The sequence below is a fragment of the Aulonocara sp. 'chitande type north' Nkhata Bay genome, linkage group LG17, assembly GCF_057382095.1.
Source record: "Aulonocara sp. 'chitande type north' Nkhata Bay isolate Kocher_YH1m ecotype deep benthic linkage group LG17, A_spYH_male_GT1.1, whole genome shotgun sequence".
Lineage (NCBI taxonomy): Eukaryota > Metazoa > Chordata > Actinopteri > Cichliformes > Cichlidae > Aulonocara > Aulonocara sp. 'chitande type north' Nkhata Bay.
Window position 1 is genome coordinate 32346013 of NC_141360.1, and position 17761 is coordinate 32363773.

The 17761-nt window shown below is 41.3% G+C and overlaps 1 protein-coding gene across 4 annotated transcripts in view; it reads right to left on the bottom strand.

Moving 5' to 3' along the window:
* The window catches only part of LOC147310390 (protein PHTF2), a 57020-nt gene that overhangs the window by 4796 nt on the left and 34463 nt on the right, over nt 1–17761 (bottom strand). For 2 of the 4 annotated variants that reach the window (XM_086269745.1, XM_086269744.1), the window contains 17 exons: nt 15789–15845; nt 12014–12083; nt 11376–11534; nt 9449–9614; nt 8001–8162; nt 6816–7044; nt 6587–6733; nt 6332–6488; nt 5223–5290; nt 4333–4461; nt 4172–4257; nt 2935–3127; nt 2719–2850; nt 2546–2632; nt 453–608; nt 280–375; nt 50–175 (listed from right to left, as the gene is read on the bottom strand). In XM_086269745.1, the coding sequence (XP_086125871.1) occupies nt 50–175; nt 280–375; nt 453–608; nt 2546–2632; nt 2719–2850; nt 2935–3127; nt 4172–4257; nt 4333–4461; nt 5223–5290; nt 6332–6488; nt 6587–6733; nt 6816–7044; nt 8001–8162; nt 9449–9614; nt 11376–11534; nt 12014–12083; nt 15789–15845 (2220 nt within the window). The other 2 variants (XM_086269742.1, XM_086269746.1) reach the window with 2 other exon arrangements.

Consider the following 17761-nt stretch of genomic DNA (forward strand, 5'->3'; position numbering starts at 1 on the left):
AGACGTGAACAGATACATGTGACTAAAGAGCGTTCACGCATAAAATTACCTTCAGGTTAAATCCTAACAGGTCAGATATGACTCCCGACACAGCAGACAGGATGACCACCTGGGTGATGTTGTAGAGCAGAGGGTTCATCGTCAAACCGTACAACCTGAACGGAGTATCCAACTCCTGGAGAAAAGGAAAAGAAAAGAAAAAAAAGAGTCAGATTGTAAAAGCAGGGGCAGTTGGTGCCAAATGACCAACAAGAAAGGATATTGAGACAGTGTGTGTACCTTGAGTAGTTTGGTTGCCAGTTTTAAAACATTGTTGACCAGTGTCAGCTCCTCCTTCTTGTTTGGCTTCTTCTCCATCTTCAGATACAGGTTAATCTGTGAGAAACGCAGTGGATCAGGGTCAGAGTTTGGACACGACACTGATCATACTTGTATATTGTGTGTGTGTGTACCTGTTCAGTGAGCAGGATGGAGGTGTTGCTATACTTCTTGCTGGTCTCCGAGCCCAGAGTGACGAACCGGAGCAGGAACAGAGTCAGACTGGAGCACCAGATCACCAGCTCCCAGTTATAGTGACAGTCCAGGAACGTTTCATGGACATGGAGCAACTGGAGGAAGAGAGATAAACACACTGTTCAGTTTCTAAAACCAAAAATAAAACAGACTTGCTGATACTGTAATTACATTTTTTTTAATGTATATGAAACACCACATTTGTAACAAGCTGCAGTGTCTTTCAACTCATTTTCCCTTTTTTACAGCACAAGTACTGTAAATGTCCCAAAATAATTATTCTGAAGGTCGATGCATTCACATATTTGCTCTTTATCAGTTTTACAGATCAGTTTTACTTGAGCTGACTGTTCTGCTAATTGTATGACTGACCCCTGGTGGCAGAAACTGTGCAACACATGTAAGACTCGTCTGCATCATGTGCAGGTTTAGGCTCTGCAGCCAATACAAACTTGTTTTACTGGCTAATGTGGAAAAAGCTGTTATGTAACATCTTGAGGCCTCACAGCTTTTCAGGTAAAGATAAAATCTTTTTGATTACAACATCTTTAAAGTGACTATAACGGGCACAGCCGGATTACCCTGCAGTGCTATCTGCTTGATCACTTTTATAAACAGAGCTGATGATGTCAAACACTCCTTCAGTTCCTAAGTGCAAACGAGCATGGCGGCGCCACTGAAAGTTAAAACACTAATTCTTTCAGTGCCAAAAAACAAACAAACAGTGAAAAGTAAAATAGCAGCAAAGTTTAGTGGGTTAGTGAAACTGGGCTACATGATATATACTGATGAGCTACCTGGTGGGTAGCTATAGTGTGATTAGGCTTATGCAGGCTGTTTTTTCCCCGGAAGTTCACATGAGGGTCCAGACTTCCCATGGACGAGAGGATTCTACACTTTGAATAGCAAGAATTGATGGTGCATAGTAGTTGCAAGCTGCTTTGATGAGACATATAGTCTCAGTCTCAGGAAGTGTGCTTCAGGTTACGCTGTAGAGCTGCAGGGGGGTTTGTGATTACGACGTAGCTACAGTGCAGGTGTCCTGCTGAAGCATAAATTCCTAGTTAGAAGGGATTTTTTTTCCCTTGAAGTGTTGAAATAATTAGTACCCAGGTCACTGTGAGTCCATGAGCTGTAGTTTAGAGTTTTTAAAAAAAAAAGTAGATTAAAGACAACTAACCGAAGAATGACAATTTAATATACTCTGAGAACCGTGTAGAGGAATCTTCCCATTGAACTTTTTGTGATTTCCTGCCTCTTTGGAGCAAAAAGAGCCCATACAAACACATGAGATATCAGTGAAAAACCCACGATGTTCTCTATTTAGTACATCAGGACTTGGTCAAAAGATAGACAGGGGTGCACATAAGTGGTCCGCAGGTGCGCATTCGCTGTCAAAATAAAAGACGCGCACCAGATAAGAAGTTGCAACGCGCGTTTGCGTACATACGATTTTCTGAAGGAGGACAGACATTTGTTTAGAACTCTTAAAGATGTCGAAGAAGCGAGCTCCTTTAAGCAATTACTTTGGTGTTCCTCCACCTCCAAAGAAATGTCAGAAGGAGTCCAAACCTCAAAAGAAGCGCGTATTCTCAGAAAAGTGGTTTCAGGAGGTGAGCTGGCTGCAAACAAATGATGAACGCACAGAGATGTGGTGCAGAATGTGCCGTGAAAATCCCACTCTAGCTGACAAAAACAGTGCTTTTTATATGTACGCAAACGCGCGTTGCAACTTCTTATCTGGTGCGCGTCTTTTATTTTGACAGCGAATGCACACCTGTGGACCACTTATGTGCACCCCTGGATATAGACCAAAAACAAATGTCCATCACAGAGGACATAAATGAATCGGCTGGTTCTCATTTTAGGGGACTTGAGTATTTAAAAAAACATAAACAAAAGAAAAAAACCTGCAGAAAGTTGAAAGGGCAAGAGCAACACTTTTTGTAACATTTCTCTCCATGATTTATCCACTTTGTAACTTAAAACAAAAACTTGTATATTTTGCTGATTTGACACCTTCAGAAGTTACCTGAGCACAACAGATGAAGACGACTGACAACGTGAGCAGGAAAGCAGACGATACAATGACATCCACCGAACGCTGAGGACCCCGTCTCTGCAAATGCAACAGTTTCTCCATTTGTGTCTTTACTTAACATTTAAGTTTTTCCAGTTGTACATTTAAGACTTTTACTTTTGTACCTTGAGGTAGGAGCGTAGCGACAGCCACATCTTGATGTTCTGAACTTTCTTCAGCCTAAAATGTGGGACCTCAGACTTCCTCGCTCTGCGGGCCGAAGTCAGGTGACCAAAAAGTTTGGCAAACAGAAGTCTCTGAAACATCGACGTGATTGTAAGTACAGGGACCGTTTATCCGACTTGCAAACGATCAGCAGACAACAGTTTTTATCTGTGCACCTGTTTGTATGTCCTCTCTGCTACGCTGAGCAGGAAGAAGAAGAGCCAGATAAGGCAAACGCGCACCAGGAAGCTGAGCGTTACCATGGTGATTACCAGGACATCTGAACCAGACCCACACCCCAGCGCCACAGACAGAAGCTCATTGGCTGAGAGAGTGGTCAACTGATCCAAGTCACGGTACTGAGCCAGTCTGCATAGGAAAGAAGGATATAGGTCGGAAAATAATAAATCCACACATTTAAATTCTTAAGTTACTATATTTTTTTTAAAATGACACCTTGCCAAACTGTTTCAGATACATGTAACAATATTAAACACACAGGCATTAACATGATCATTCAAACTGAATTTTAACTTCAAAAAACACAGTTAAAAAAAATGAAAACTGCTATTATGACGAGTAAACATTACAGTTTTGCATAATCATGGTTAGAATTCCTACCAGTAACAATGCTGCTGTGGAAACTAGGGCTGCTCAATTAATCGAATTTTAATCACGATTACGATCTGGGCTTTCAACGATCATTAAAAATGACTAAGCCGATTATTAGCCCCTCCCTCGTGCTTTACTCTCGCGCTGCTCCGTGTGGCAAATCGAGCGCACCTCTCTGCATTTCGAACACGCGTCACAACAATTAAGAGGACCCGAGGGAAGCTCAGAAAGCTAAGCAGAAGTTATTTGGAGAGGAGAGTGACTGCCGTTGGTTGAAAAGAGAGGTAAAAAAAACTTCAGTGGTGTGGAAACATTATGGGTTCGCGGAGTCCGACGTGGATCAAGTAGACACAGTGTGTAAACTTTGCTACAGTGTCGTAGCTGCACCACAGAGCAACACTGCAAAGTTCACTAAACATAGATGTTTACATTTTTCATTTATTTTTTATATTGCAAACATTTGCACTGTTATCAGTATTTGCACACTATTTTATATTATTTTTTGACAATCTTAAAAGTCATTTTCAATACATTGTTATTGTTAAATAAATATCGTCAAATAATCGAGATCTCAATTTCAGTGAAAATAATCGTGATTATCATTTTTGCCATAATCGAGCAGCCCTAGTGGAAACCACCACATAGGTAGGCGAGTTGGCGTTCTCAAATAAAATTATTCACAGATATGTTCTGGATATTTACTTTTGTCCTGGTCAAAACCATTCTTAACATTCATAACAGCTGATTGGACTTCAGTTGGATCACTATTCAAATACTGACCACACGTGTAGTATGGATTACCTGTAAGCAAAGGGTGTGAGCCCAAGCGCTACTGAAACTAGGTTCCCAAAGACCTGGTAACCGATTCCAGGAGTGTAAAGATTCACCTGTGAAAACATACAAACTACATGAGTATGGTGCCCTCGTTAGTGTTTTTTGCTTGTATGGAAAGCGTCACTCACTCTGTTCATAATCATGCCGCTGATCTCCAGGACAGACATGTCTGCTTTCTTGCACTCGTTTCCCTCCCACACGATGGCGCTCACCCTTTCCAGGCCTGGGTTGGAGCTGTGCAGCCAGGGAAGGTGACCCTGCAGGGAAACCAAACACCATTAAATACTGACACCTCTCCTCACGGCAACTACTACTACTACTTCAGATCATCCCACCCCATCCCCATTATCCTCCTCTGTATGTCCTCTTCCACTATGTCCACAAAGCTTCTCTTTCTCTATCCCTTCTGTGTGACAGCTCCATATTCGACATCCTTTCTCCAATATATCCACCCTCTCTCCTCTTCGCATCTCTCTCATATAATCCTGTATAATCGTACTCAGGTCTCACTACCACCTTGTAAACCTTCCCCTTCACTCTTGCTGCCATCCTTTTGTCAGAAATCACCCCTGACACTCGTCTCCACCCATCGTCTTCTCTTTTGTGCACCGTCTGATGTTTTGGATTATTGACTCTAGTTGTTTCTACCTTCACCTTCTCTACTCTATTTAGTGAAACTACTCTGCTTTATTACTGCTAAAAGTGGAGGTAAAAGTAGGGTGACCAAAATTCCTGTTAAACTTCAAGTCATCCTAGTGACATATGTGACGTTTCCTCCCATGAATTTGTCATAACTGTTATGCACGTCGTGGCTCACTGTTTTCTTCTAATTGTGATATTGTAACGATTTGGTCTAAAGAATAGCAAACAGACAGAGTAGCAAGATTCCTCTATTCCCGTGTGAAATACAATAGAGTATGAATAACCTCCCTCAGTCATTGAAAAAGTTTGGTTACTCAAGTTTTAAGTACTTTAATCCACAAATCCTCAAACTCCAAGTGTGAGAGCATTTACAGACCTGATGGAAAGGGTCGTCTCTGTATTCCTTCTTGGCCGGACACACAGGCGTTCCTCCTCCTTCTCCCTCTGTGAGGAAGAGCAGCGATAGTGCTTATTTACATGCAGTCATCGGAAGGTATGCCAGGGTTCATATGCATTTTTCAGAGTCAACTTCAAGCACTCTTTAAGCACTTTCAAGCTTTTCCAGCACATTACCAAAAAAAATCCCAAAACTATCGCCTCAGTAAGACCATGTAAAAATTAAAACAAATCATCTCAGGTCGACCTAAATGTCCTTTGTTCCCCTATTGTTAAAACAGAGAAAAATGCACCACACAAAAACACTGAAAAAGGAAATGGTTGCCATATACGCATATAGTGTACAAACTCAAAAAACACATTTCTCTTAAAATTTAAGATGCGCAAATGTAAACAAACCAACTTGTTAGAGACATTCCTCTCCACTTGAAAAAAACCAACAACCCCACAAAACAAGAAAACTTCACCAAACGCCACAATAATACACAGCAAGGCCAAATTAAGTTTTTTCATCAGATATTGATGATTCTTTCCTGTGTGACACAAAAATAGGAGACAGATGTTTGTTTGTTTTTAACTAGTTAAACACCCACGCCCAGAAAAATGGGGGCTAAAGGGAGGAGATCACGTTTAATCGGTTCCTAAATATAAGTGCCGACATGAGTAGTGTCACAGGTAATATCCATATTTTGTTATATGATTTAAATATGAACCAAAGCATATTTTATGCTATAAAATACTTTAAAAAATTAGGTGAAGGAAATAAAAAAAATCAAATGTTTCTATGAGTCACAGTAACTTTGACATAGTAACATCTGCAGTAATATTTACACCTCTGATGACATCTCACAAGTGTTAGCTGTATTTTGTTACCAAGACTGTTTACACACAGTTTGTAGTGGGAGAGAAATGCTCCATTTATTTTGGTCAGAAAGCTCAGAAAACGCCCGCCTGAGGATCTAACAGCTTAAAGTTAATATTAAAACTCAAGATTTTTCAAGGATGTCAAGCACCCGTATGAACCCTGGTATGCGTCTGAGTTTAAATGACTTTAGCACCCAGCAGATGATTTCTACATCTTCCTCTCACCTGTCTCTGACGTGCAGGACGATCGGCACTCAGTGCAGTGCAGGAAGTCCTCCCACATCAGGTCCTCGGTCTCAGACTCATGTCGAGTACTCTCTGAATCCTGAGTCCTCAGACTTGAACATCTGGAGCTGCAGCTGGTACCAGACTTGGGGACATCCTGACAGAAAGGAGAAAATGACTGTCATTTGTTTGAATTTGTCCAGTATAAATGAATGAATGAGCTTCCTGCGAAGGAGTTAATGTGTCCATGCTAACCTCCACAGTGTAGTGTTTCTTATAGTGGTGCGTATTCTTGCGATTTCGGAGTGCACAGTCACTGTTCATTCTTTCCACTCCCCTGCGGAGGGTGCTGTAGGACGCTTCAGGGTCCTCCTCACTGGAAGCCTCATCTGACGCCGGCTCCTTAAAAACAAAGTGACATGAGAGTCAAATCCAGGACAATATTAGGGTTAAAATATTGAAATAATGAACACTGATAGGTTACCTTATTACCACCGGCCAGCAGCAGTCCATTGTTGCGGGCAGCGTGACCGTGTGCAGGCTGTGTGTGCGGGTTCCAGCACACCTCGTCAGCCCTATTTAACAAATCGCATCGCTGCTCGTGGAGCTGGAGCCCCTCCTCGCTACTGCGATTGGTCACGCGGCCATCCAGCGACACGTAGCCGTTGTCCGTTTCTGTGGATTTATCGATGGAAAGCTTGGACTTCTTGGACCTTTGGTAGGAAGCAAAGGAGAGGAAGAACAGAAAGAAAACCAGACCGGAGGTCGATGGGGGGGGGGAAAAGTGCAGAAACAGACATATTTAGATAAGCAGAGAAGTGGCAGGGCTGTGATTATCTTAAACTAGTAAATAATTACAGTTAGAAAATTAGACATGCAATAGCAAACTCACAACAGGATGCATTCAACACAGTAATGTGGAACATTCACACAAAATAAACGCTTGTAATGGCAGCTAAGTCGACATCGAGTAAGATACCTGCATTTTAAAATACAGTGTTTTATCTGTAGTACAATTGGTGATACTGCTTTCTGATACTTTCTAAAACTATTTTTGGAATAAAAGAGCCTGAATCAGATAGAAGAAAGTGTTTTGGAGCTAAAGTGAGTGTGGCAGATAATCAGTGGATGGATTTCCCAAATAAAGAGCTACTTGGATCTCAAAAAGGTTCCACACTGTTGCGGTCTGCTGAAAGCTTGTTCAAGTAGAAGCATGGGGGTTAGGGCTTTACTCACCACAGACATGCACGCCTCTTGCCCCAGTGCTTCTTTTAAACATAGCTTTATCAGCAAATTACTGGCATAAAATTTAGCTGCAAAATCCACCTGCACCTCATTAATGAGGGAAAGATTTGGCACTACAGGAAGCAGAATTTACGCAGGCGTTAAACTGCAGAACTGACTTTACATTTCAGCACCAAGCTTGCCTGTTTAGTTGACCAATGAGGGGGACGGTGTTCTCCATCCCTTCCTAAATAAACGTTAGGTTATGATGTTGCAGCTAAAGAAGCCCAGGTTAGGCTCTGAGGCAAGGCTGGGTTTTTGTTTTCAAAAAACCCAACGTTTGAAATTCAGAGATCTCTTTGCAAATTAATGGATTCAAACTGTAGCCCAGCCCTGCCTATGTTCATCATCTCATTGTAGGAAGATGGAAAATGAAAATACACACCCAGCTTTACAGATATCATGCCAGAAATCTTGGAAGAAAGCGCCCAGGCTGTATGTGGTGCTGGCTGAGTGGGAGTGTGGCGCCCCCTCCTGTGTGTTATCGGTAGTGCTAGACCCGTCGCCTTCCCTATGCACCTCCATCTGAGATGCCTTCCTCAACTTCCTTCGGTTTGGAAAAAAGTGGAGAGACACTTAGAGCGGACCTGGAGACTCCTGACACCACAGCCGTGTGTCCACCGGGAGTCTGGCTGCACCTTCATCGTAACACTGATGATACGGTTCAACTAACACAGGAAGCTAAACTCAAAAAAGGTGCTGTGACTCAGCCGGCACCTGCTGGACACACAGGCTGAAACAGATCAAAGGCAAATTCTCCCAAAATCATCATCTAGGCTGTTACTCTGCAAAAGTAGATTCATGAAATAATACAACCTAAAATTTAACTATAATAGCATCAAAACAAAAAAATGATAAAATAGGGATTTAGGATGCTTCCAGTTTCACTGGTGTTCTTTGGGTTGTGAATGTGATAAACTGAAATTCTGTGTTTATTTTTGCAGGACATTAACATAAAAAATTATTATCAAGAACTTGATTATCATTATTTTAATATAGGACACACAGGAGAGGTGCAGGACAGAGCTTCTTAAAATTTAAAAGCAAAGAGTTCATTATGATGATCACTGGGTTAAAAAAAAAAAAAAGTTAATTTAAATATTTTGCTGCTGTCAATTGATATGACGACATGTCTCCAAAGGTAGGATAAAGAAAAGAGAGAAAGGTCACAACAAACTCCTCTTTGATCAAATGTGATTGTTTTCTGTCGCCTGAAAATCACAAGAAGTACAAAGATTGATTCAGTATTGAGGCACACTATTTCTGTATCCCCAGAAAACCTTTCCAAAACAGTGGCATGGTCCAATTTTCTTCCCAGGAGTTTGAAAATTGTCTTTACGTTACTGTGAGCCAGAAAAGCAGCCACACACCAAAAAGCCTTGAACCAAAAAAACAAAAAACAAAACACAAAGGGAAACTCACAGACTGCAAATCTAAACACTACAAAACACAGCAGCAATAAGCAAACTACTCTACTTTCTCACACACACACAGAGCTCATTTCATCTTTAAGAAGTGACAGCACATTCATCCAGGGTGTGTTTTAGTACAGATTTGAGTGTTTTACGCTTTACATTAACTGAGGTCAGATACACCCCAGCAACAAAAGAGGTTTTCATTCATTTTTCTTTCCATCACTCTTTTGGTATCTCGTGGTTTGTATATCAACTAAATACTGCCTTTGTTATTTCACATCTTCCTCTTTATCTCTTCCTGACTCTCTCTTTTGTCCCTGAAGGGCTTTATCTCATGTGATGCCTTCACCTCCTCCCCATCTAGTCTTCCTAAAAGCTTTCACTCAGCAATACTTCTCAGCCCTTCTCCCTTCCTCACCTGCGTCTCTTCCCCCCACTGCTGGAGGCAGGTTTCGGGGTCCTGGTGGAGACAATCTGACAGTGGACGGTGCCCAGCAGCAACATGAGCAAGATGGCTTCAAACACCTCGGTGGCCGGTATCCCATGAGGCTGCGGGATGGTCACATACAGGAATGCTGCAGCGACTGTGAGAAATATGAACAAACAGGATTCATTAGAGCAGAAACAGACATTAAATTAAAGTAACAGTAGCAGCTTGAAGACAAAACTGCAGGTCTACACATTACATACAGCTTGTTTTAATCTACAAGTTTAACAAATGAGTAGAAAAGTCTGAATGTGACTCAAGTGAGTAAAAGCTCCTCTAATGTTAATGTTTTGCAACAGAAAAACACACCAACTCAAATATGCAAAAAGAACTGATGAGTTTTAATATCTTCCCCTGGATTGGCCAACTGCTCTCCATCCCATTCCTCCATGTTACTATTTTATTTGTTGCTTCTCTGCTTGTTTCTTCTTTTTTTTTCTCCAGTGTATGCTCAACAATTTAAAAAAAAAAAAAAAAAAAGCTTGACACTTCAAGTTATTTTCATTGTAGTGTCAGCAAGAAGGCGTGTGGTGTTTTATGTGGTCTGTAGACGAGGTCGGCAGGAAGGGTGGAGGGAGAGATGAAAAACAACAGTGTTTTCTTCAGGGTAGAAAAGGTCAACGTGATGTAGGTGGTGGAAAATACCGTTCAGTGCTCGTGAAAGTGTTTGTGCAGAGAGCGCGAGTGAGCGTGTGCATCTGTGGGTGCAACCTGGAGGTGCTTCTTATAGAAGTCTGTGCATTTTAGGAAAAACATTATTTTACAAGCGCTTTGGCAGCTGTTCAAGCAGTTTGTGAACCTCGTTTTAAACTGAAGACTAAAGAAGAGGAATAAATTACCCTTATAGTCAGCTCCATGTTTTTATTCTGGGAGTCTGCTGGAGTACCTTTGCATGATTCACAGTTCAGAACATTTGCGTCTTATAAGAGGCCTTGGTTTATCCTCCAGACTGTTGTAGCTCCTACCACTTTAAAACCACTTTCTTCTGATTGGCAACCCTTCAAAGGTTTTCAATAACAGAGAGCTGGGGCTTCTCTGTAGAAATGTGTGTGCCTATTCTCCTGAACCATAGGTGTCACCACTCAGACAAAACTAGAGGCAAAGACTTTGAAAACATGAGACTTGTGGAAAAACGCTCTGCAAACTATCGCAACTTCTCCCTCTCTATATCTGCATATCTCTGAGCCTCTGTCCCAGAATCTCTTTCAAATGGCAGTAAAAACCAATACAATCATACACGCGTGGCTTCAACCCAGCTGCGACATCAATGTTGCAACACGGCAGATCAGGAGCCGCAGAACCGATCAAAGCGGAACAATCTGCTAGACCAAAGTAATCATGAGGTTCTTGTGCAGCACCCTTTGTGACTGACAGCTGGCAACCACTTGCAAACCAATTGGAGAATACATTTTCTCTAGTAACAGCAGATTGCCAGGGAGTCGTCTAAGTCTGTGCGACTGATACATAAGATGACCATATAAGGAGACTTCTCCTCTGATGTTGTGCATATCCAAGAATAAAATAAAAAAATAAAATAAAAATAAAAAAATCAGGATTATTGTACATACACTAACCTCATTCTTTGAAAGTTTGGTCATGTTTAATATGATCAAATCTAAATGTAAAGAGCAAATATATGACAGGAGATAAAGACAAAGCAATAGGTCACTCACTCAACAAATAATCAGGATTTATTTATTTGTACACCCACTACAGATGTTGAGAGTGTTCACCCTGACATCTTACTAAACAAACAACTCGTCCCACAGTTTACTTAGGAGTTGCATTTCCACTCCACTGAGAGCACCAAGATTGTGGGTTGTGAGAAAAGAAAAAAGAAACACACTCTCACACCAACCTTGCAGCAGATAGAGTGCCAGCAGTAAGAGGAAAATGGCCCTGGAGGTGACTTGGATCCACCATCTGTAAAAAAACGGGAAGAAGACGACTCGAACGATGCCCTTCCGGGTCAGTGACGTCCATGGACTCTCAGGTTTGGCCTTGGCAAACGCAGACCCTGAGGATAAGAAAACAGAAACAAACACACACACATTCTCAAGTTTAATGAGAGCTAATTAAAGCAAATGACTCTGCTGTGAGCAGAAAAGCACATCAGTTAATACATCCAGGAGTCACATTAGAGCTCAGCTAATCTTTTAATCTTCGCTTCTTCCTTTTTAGGCTCCCTCTCCCTCCTCATCTATCTTTTTTATCTCACCAGATCCCTCCCCCCTCCCCCCGACTCAGTTTATCTTTTCCCTGCCTGCGTTTCTGCCTTGATTATGTCCCTAACCAAGGGGGCTTAAACTGACTCTTCTGATGAATAATTGAAAATGTGATGAATATGAGACGGATGGATCGAGGCAGAAAGAAAGAGCGGGCATTAACAGCGACGGGAGGTTGGCACGGCCATGCTGCCCGTCTCATGTTCACATGTGTATCTTTTATGCACATGTGGAAATGTTGCAGAAAGCCCCCATTTTTTTACCCCCTCACCTCTAACCAAGTCCACATCGATGAGATCTGGTTTAACGTGTCCCGTCTTCTTTGGCTTGTTCCTCAAGCCCTGCAGGGGGAGAGAGACGCAGAGTGAGTGCAACACAAAGAGACATCATTAATATGCAAATACTCACAGGGATACACGCTGCTCGTGCACTTTATGCCTTCATAAACACACGTGTGGTCAGTGTCTGATGAGGCACACCGTGCACTCACACAGCTACGGCTTCTACTCTAAGAGTTTATGCATCTACACACATCAAGCAGATTTACATGTACAAGAATCCATTAATTCGTGGAGAACTGCATCTACACTTTAATGTTTATTTTGATTCTTGTGCTGTGGTGCAGCTTTTTTTGATGAATATACCCTCTCAGACCCTGAAGCCAGCCCTGTCATTACAAACTGTGTAATAGCGCTTACTCATTTTGACTGCTGTAGTTAAATACGGTGCTTTGTTCAGTTTATGACCCTGGGAATAACGCTCCCCTGTGGCATGCCAACTTCCTGTGCCAGCCTGTCACATCCTCCTATGATGCATACGCTCCATTTGTGTGTGTGTGTGTCTGTTTTTGTGTGTTATCTGTTAGCTCAGATAACAAACTGTACCGAAACATTATGAGCGACTATAAATTATAAAATTCGCATGAATCTCTTGTTTGACCTTTCTGTCACAGAGGCAGCAAATTAACACAGCTCAAAGCTCCCTGTGTGTGTGTGTGTGTGTGTGTGTGTGTGTGTGTGTGTGTGTGCGCGTGCGTGTGAGAGAGAAAGAGATTAAGTACAATGCCTGAATTAGTGTGTAAGCAGCCCGACAATAGTTTGGATTAAATTATTATGATCTATAAACACAGCCGAGGTCACAGTGCTGTGTACACATGTGTGCACCTCTGTGTGCACGGCCTTTTTCTTGGCTCACCGTTGGGCTCCTTATGGCTTTACTGCAGCAGTTCTGACTAATTTCATGGAAAGCCACTCATCTCACAGGACCAATAATTGCATTTCTGTCATGGTCTTTAGGAAAGTTGAGGCTTGTAGTTTTTCAAACTTAGGACTCCACAAGTTTATGAAATATCCTCAGGCCTGTCTGAGGTGACACTGAGGCTCCGATTTCCTGGGAAGAACCAGCCTGTTCACAGAAAAGGTGTCTGGAAACATGTTTGGAAACAGGTTCTTCAGCTCTTGAATACTCTTGCACGTTTCCACTTAACACTAGAGTTAAGTGGAAACGTGCAAGAGTATCTAGATTTACTGTATCCTTTTACATCTTTCCTGACAAGCACTCGTCCGTTTGGTTTTTCAGGGCTAGATTGTGCACATCGCAAAATCTCTGGAAACATTTTTAGGAAGACGGCCGCAGAAGCTCCGATTACTCTACATCATAATTACTGCTGAAACATTAAACTTATTTTTAGTCAGTCACCAGATTCCTGCATCTTTTTCCACTTTTGTGGAGTCTCAGTTTTCTGGCAGCTCCTTTCCAAACGTAGCCATAATCCAGACATGCTGCTAGAAAAAGCCCATAAGTTTAAAAATAAGGGAGGTATGGTGTTGGTCTTTATATAACTATGTTCATGCAGTTCGGAAATCACAGGTAATCACTTCATACTGAATGTATTCCTCGTCTATACTTGCAGCTGGATCTAAGTTTGGGCTTTCTGAGAGTACAATTTTTAGTCTTGGTATCACCTGAAACCTGGTTTTCTATCAACACTAGTACTGTCCTTAAGTCCTTAAGTAAGTCCATTCAAATTCTGCACATTTCAATGTGAGACATATCCAAGAGTACTGTGAAATACCACATAAAGCGGTGCACCTGAATCTGCTCAGCTCATGCTAATATTTACATAGCAGCCAATCAAGTTCTGTTATCAGCGAATGGTCTGATATGGAGCCTCGGTGAAGGTTCTTATCTTTAAATAGCACTATTTACATGCTAATATAGTGTGTGTGTGCGCGCGCATGTGTGTAAGAGAGTAAAGTAGATGCAGGTAGAGTCTTTACTGCAGCAGTAAAGTCCTTCACGAGCATCTCGCCTGGCCTCAGCTCACTTATCTCCATGCTGTGAAAAGCCTTTTATCTTCACAAGCTAAACATTGCTTCTGTGACTGACTGTGAAATATGTACAAAACAAAAGTTTATTTAAATCTAACATTTACAAACACTCTTTGCATTCAGTAATCACCACTTCTCTCACTGCTTTTCATCTGTTCTTTTGTTGCTGATGCTTGGCTGCATTTCAAGTTGTTTTTAAGCCCTCAAACAGTAGTAACAGTAGTTTCCTGCCTGCACAGCAGGGGGCAGCTTGGGTTCTTCTCCAGACATTTCTACTATTAACAAACTCACGCTAGGTTTGGTTAAGTTTAATAACCAACCCCAACTGAGACGTAAAGTCTTTCTAATCCTAATTTTATTTTGTTAATAAGAGTTTACATTGTTTAAAAAAAAAACAAAAAACAAAAACAAAACAATTTCAGCTCCTGTATCTGATGTTTTATTGTGTATGAACAGATTGTGCTCATGAGTGACAAATGGCATTTATTGTTTGTGTTGTAACAATAAGGCTTAACACCAATTAAATAAAATGGCATTGGTCTTTAAATCATTAAGTAATCCAAAAATACACTTTCTTTCCAGTTTGTAAATAAACTGCAGCTATGATCAGGGTTGTGATAAGAATAAAAGCAGTTCTCCTCTCTAGTGAGATAAGCTGTCGTCTTCTGCTAAAAATAGAATGAAGAGACTCGTTTCTCTAGATTTATGATGCCGATTGGTTGAGTTTATATGAGCCAATAAACGGTATAATTAACACTTAGGAGTTAGAGCATCTTGTGTCAGTACCACACTAAGATGCGCTCTGTACTTCCTGCTGCAGCTGCAGACTCTGGGAAACCATTGCTTAACAGACATAAACCAAGGTCAGTGGTGTGCATGTGCGCGCGTGTGTGCGCGTGCGTGCGTATGTGCGCGTACTGAGCTGATTAAAAAGTCTATTTCTCTAAGAAGTACTATATGAGGGATGGAGGGTGATAGAAGCACAGATCTGTCAGATAGCAAAACTCTCATCTGAGGCCGATTCAATGCATATGAAATTTTAATAACTCCTTCAATAAAAAAAAAATAAAACTACAGGAAGTTTAAATGCAAGAAAACTTTTCTGATTTAAAAAAGGTCAAAAGATCAGAGGTTGAACTTCCTATGTTGGTATAGTAATTTCTGCACTAAGGTGTCATCTTTTGGTTGTTACGGTAACTGAGGTCACATGTGCACATTGCTACTGTGAACTAGATGTTGAGGATGCACATTGTTAGGTCTGTGATGAGAGAAACACACCACACTGACTGGTCACAGGAATGCAGCTGTGACCCTGAAAACTACGTGATAACAAACCAGTAACCAATAAGAGTCTATTTTGTCTACAGCGTACGATGAGCAGACATGCACTGTGGGAAAACAGGAGGAACATCCTCCCTGCTGTGTACTCACCAGAGAAATAAACTGAAGAGAGGAAGAGAAAAAGATGATAGGAGGAGGATGGAGGTGAAGTGAGGACAAATGGGCAGATGACACACAGCCAGGAGGACAGAAAGGAAAGAGTGAAAAGAAAACATAGGAAAAGTGACGGCAGAATAAAAACTGAAGCGATAATGCAAAAGGAACCACAAGACATGAAGGATGAATAAGCAGAGACCAGAAGGAGAAAAACAGGAAAATGAAAATGGCAAAAAGCAAAAAACCAAACCAAAACATGGAAGTGTGGAGGAAACAGACCTTTATTTCTCTCTGCTCCACTGATTTCTCCCATATCTGTTGGTCATAGGCGCCAATCTGGAAAAATAAAAACAAACAAGGTATTAATTATGAAATCCAGTGAAGAAACCAGCAGTAAACACAAACCTAGTACAAGCTTTAATCTTACAAGATGCTCTGCAGACTTTACAGAAAAAAAGTAGTAATGATTGAAAACCACAACAGGTTTCTTTTACACACAACAAAGTTTCTGTTCTGATAAAGACTGCAGAGCAAATAAAAGGTTAGTGTCAGACCATCTGCCTCTGAACAATCAAACTTATGAATAAAGCTTGATCTACTTTCATTCTCTGCATGAAATCCGCCCTTCATCTGCTAGCTGCATCATCCCCATTACCTACAGCCTCATTATATCTCATAACAACAGGAAGCCTGCAGAGACACACGATTATGGTTAGAGCTTTGTTTTGTTTTGTGTGGGAGTTCAAGATTTCAGGCTCTTGCTTCACAACTGGAACTGTCACGGTCTCATAAAACTAGCTGGAATTTATTGAAAATACAACAGATATGGACGGATCTGAAAGTGAGCCATTAAAACACAGTAAATCAGACCCATAAGGAGAAATCCACTCCAGTAACGGGATTGTAAAGATGTCTGAACCTGGTGAATCGATGTTTTCTCCTCTAATGCTTTAAGAACTTTTGGTTTCAGCTGGTTGTATTTTAGTTATACTCCGATATAAAAGCAAGGTTGCCGAGCGCCTGTGTCATTTTGTGGTTAAATCTCCATCTTTCACAAATAGTAACTATGTCACTCAGTTGTTAATGTGAATTTCTGTTTAATATGGATTTCTGGGCATGTAGAGAAGAATAGATTTGCCATTTATAGCAATTTATCAGTTAATATTTGCAGTATAACAAACGTTTCCTTGGTATCTGAATGCACTGAAGTCACGTTCAAGACACCAAGTGACTGAATGGTCACAGAACTAGTCTCCATCTTTATAGCAACCACTTCAGTTTTCTTGGTGTTGCTGTAGCATAGAGTCCCAAACAGAGGAGCAGTTCAGCCATTATGTTGGAGGATAAATTATTGCACTCTGAGCAATCTACTTTAATAAAGTGCTGCTGTGCCCCGACTCTCAGTCTGCAGACTTTTTGGATGTTTTAATAACAGATAGAACTACAGCAAGTTAACAGGGATGTAAACACTTAATGCACTGAAATGTACAGATCACATAAAACCTACACCTACAGTACGTCCTGTCTGTTCTTTTCCTTGATTACCTCTTAACTGGAGTACAGCTAACAAAAACCCCTGATAGGATAATATGCACCAGCAGCTAGTATTTACCAATATTACACACAGGAGGAAGGGCAGGGCGAAATGAAGGGTGCACCACTTGTTACTGTCACAGGGATCAGAGGGATCAATAGACCTGCAGAGTGTTGGTGCGTGTCGAGGACTAATCGTGTTTATCAGGGTGTGCGTGAGGTCAGAGGAGTGGATAAGCCATTATATGCTATTATGTGCCAAGCAATGTGGTCTGTATGAGCCAAGCACAGCAGACACCAGAAAGAAAATATATCAGACAATGATAGAGAGTGCTGTTACTGTAAGAACAAGATATATTTGTATCTGATCTGGGAACACAGATCAAAACAAACGCACTCCAAGGTCAGACTGCACCAATTTCACAGGGTTGCTGGTTTCTTATGTCACCTGCTTTTAGATTTCACAATTAGAAGATACAATTCTACTAGAGTTGCACTATTAAGCAGCTTCTTTAAAAAACAAAAACAAAAAAAAACCCATCTCCTGGTAGAGGTGTCAGCAGATCAGGTTTTTCTTGCGAGCTTATATGCCTCCATGGCATCGAGTCTGGGTCACCCCATGAGCACGCCAGTGGAAACTATGCATATTTAATGCAGTTTCATTAATGATGAATGGAGAGAGAGAGAGAAAGAGGTCAAAGACGACGAAGGAAGAGCAC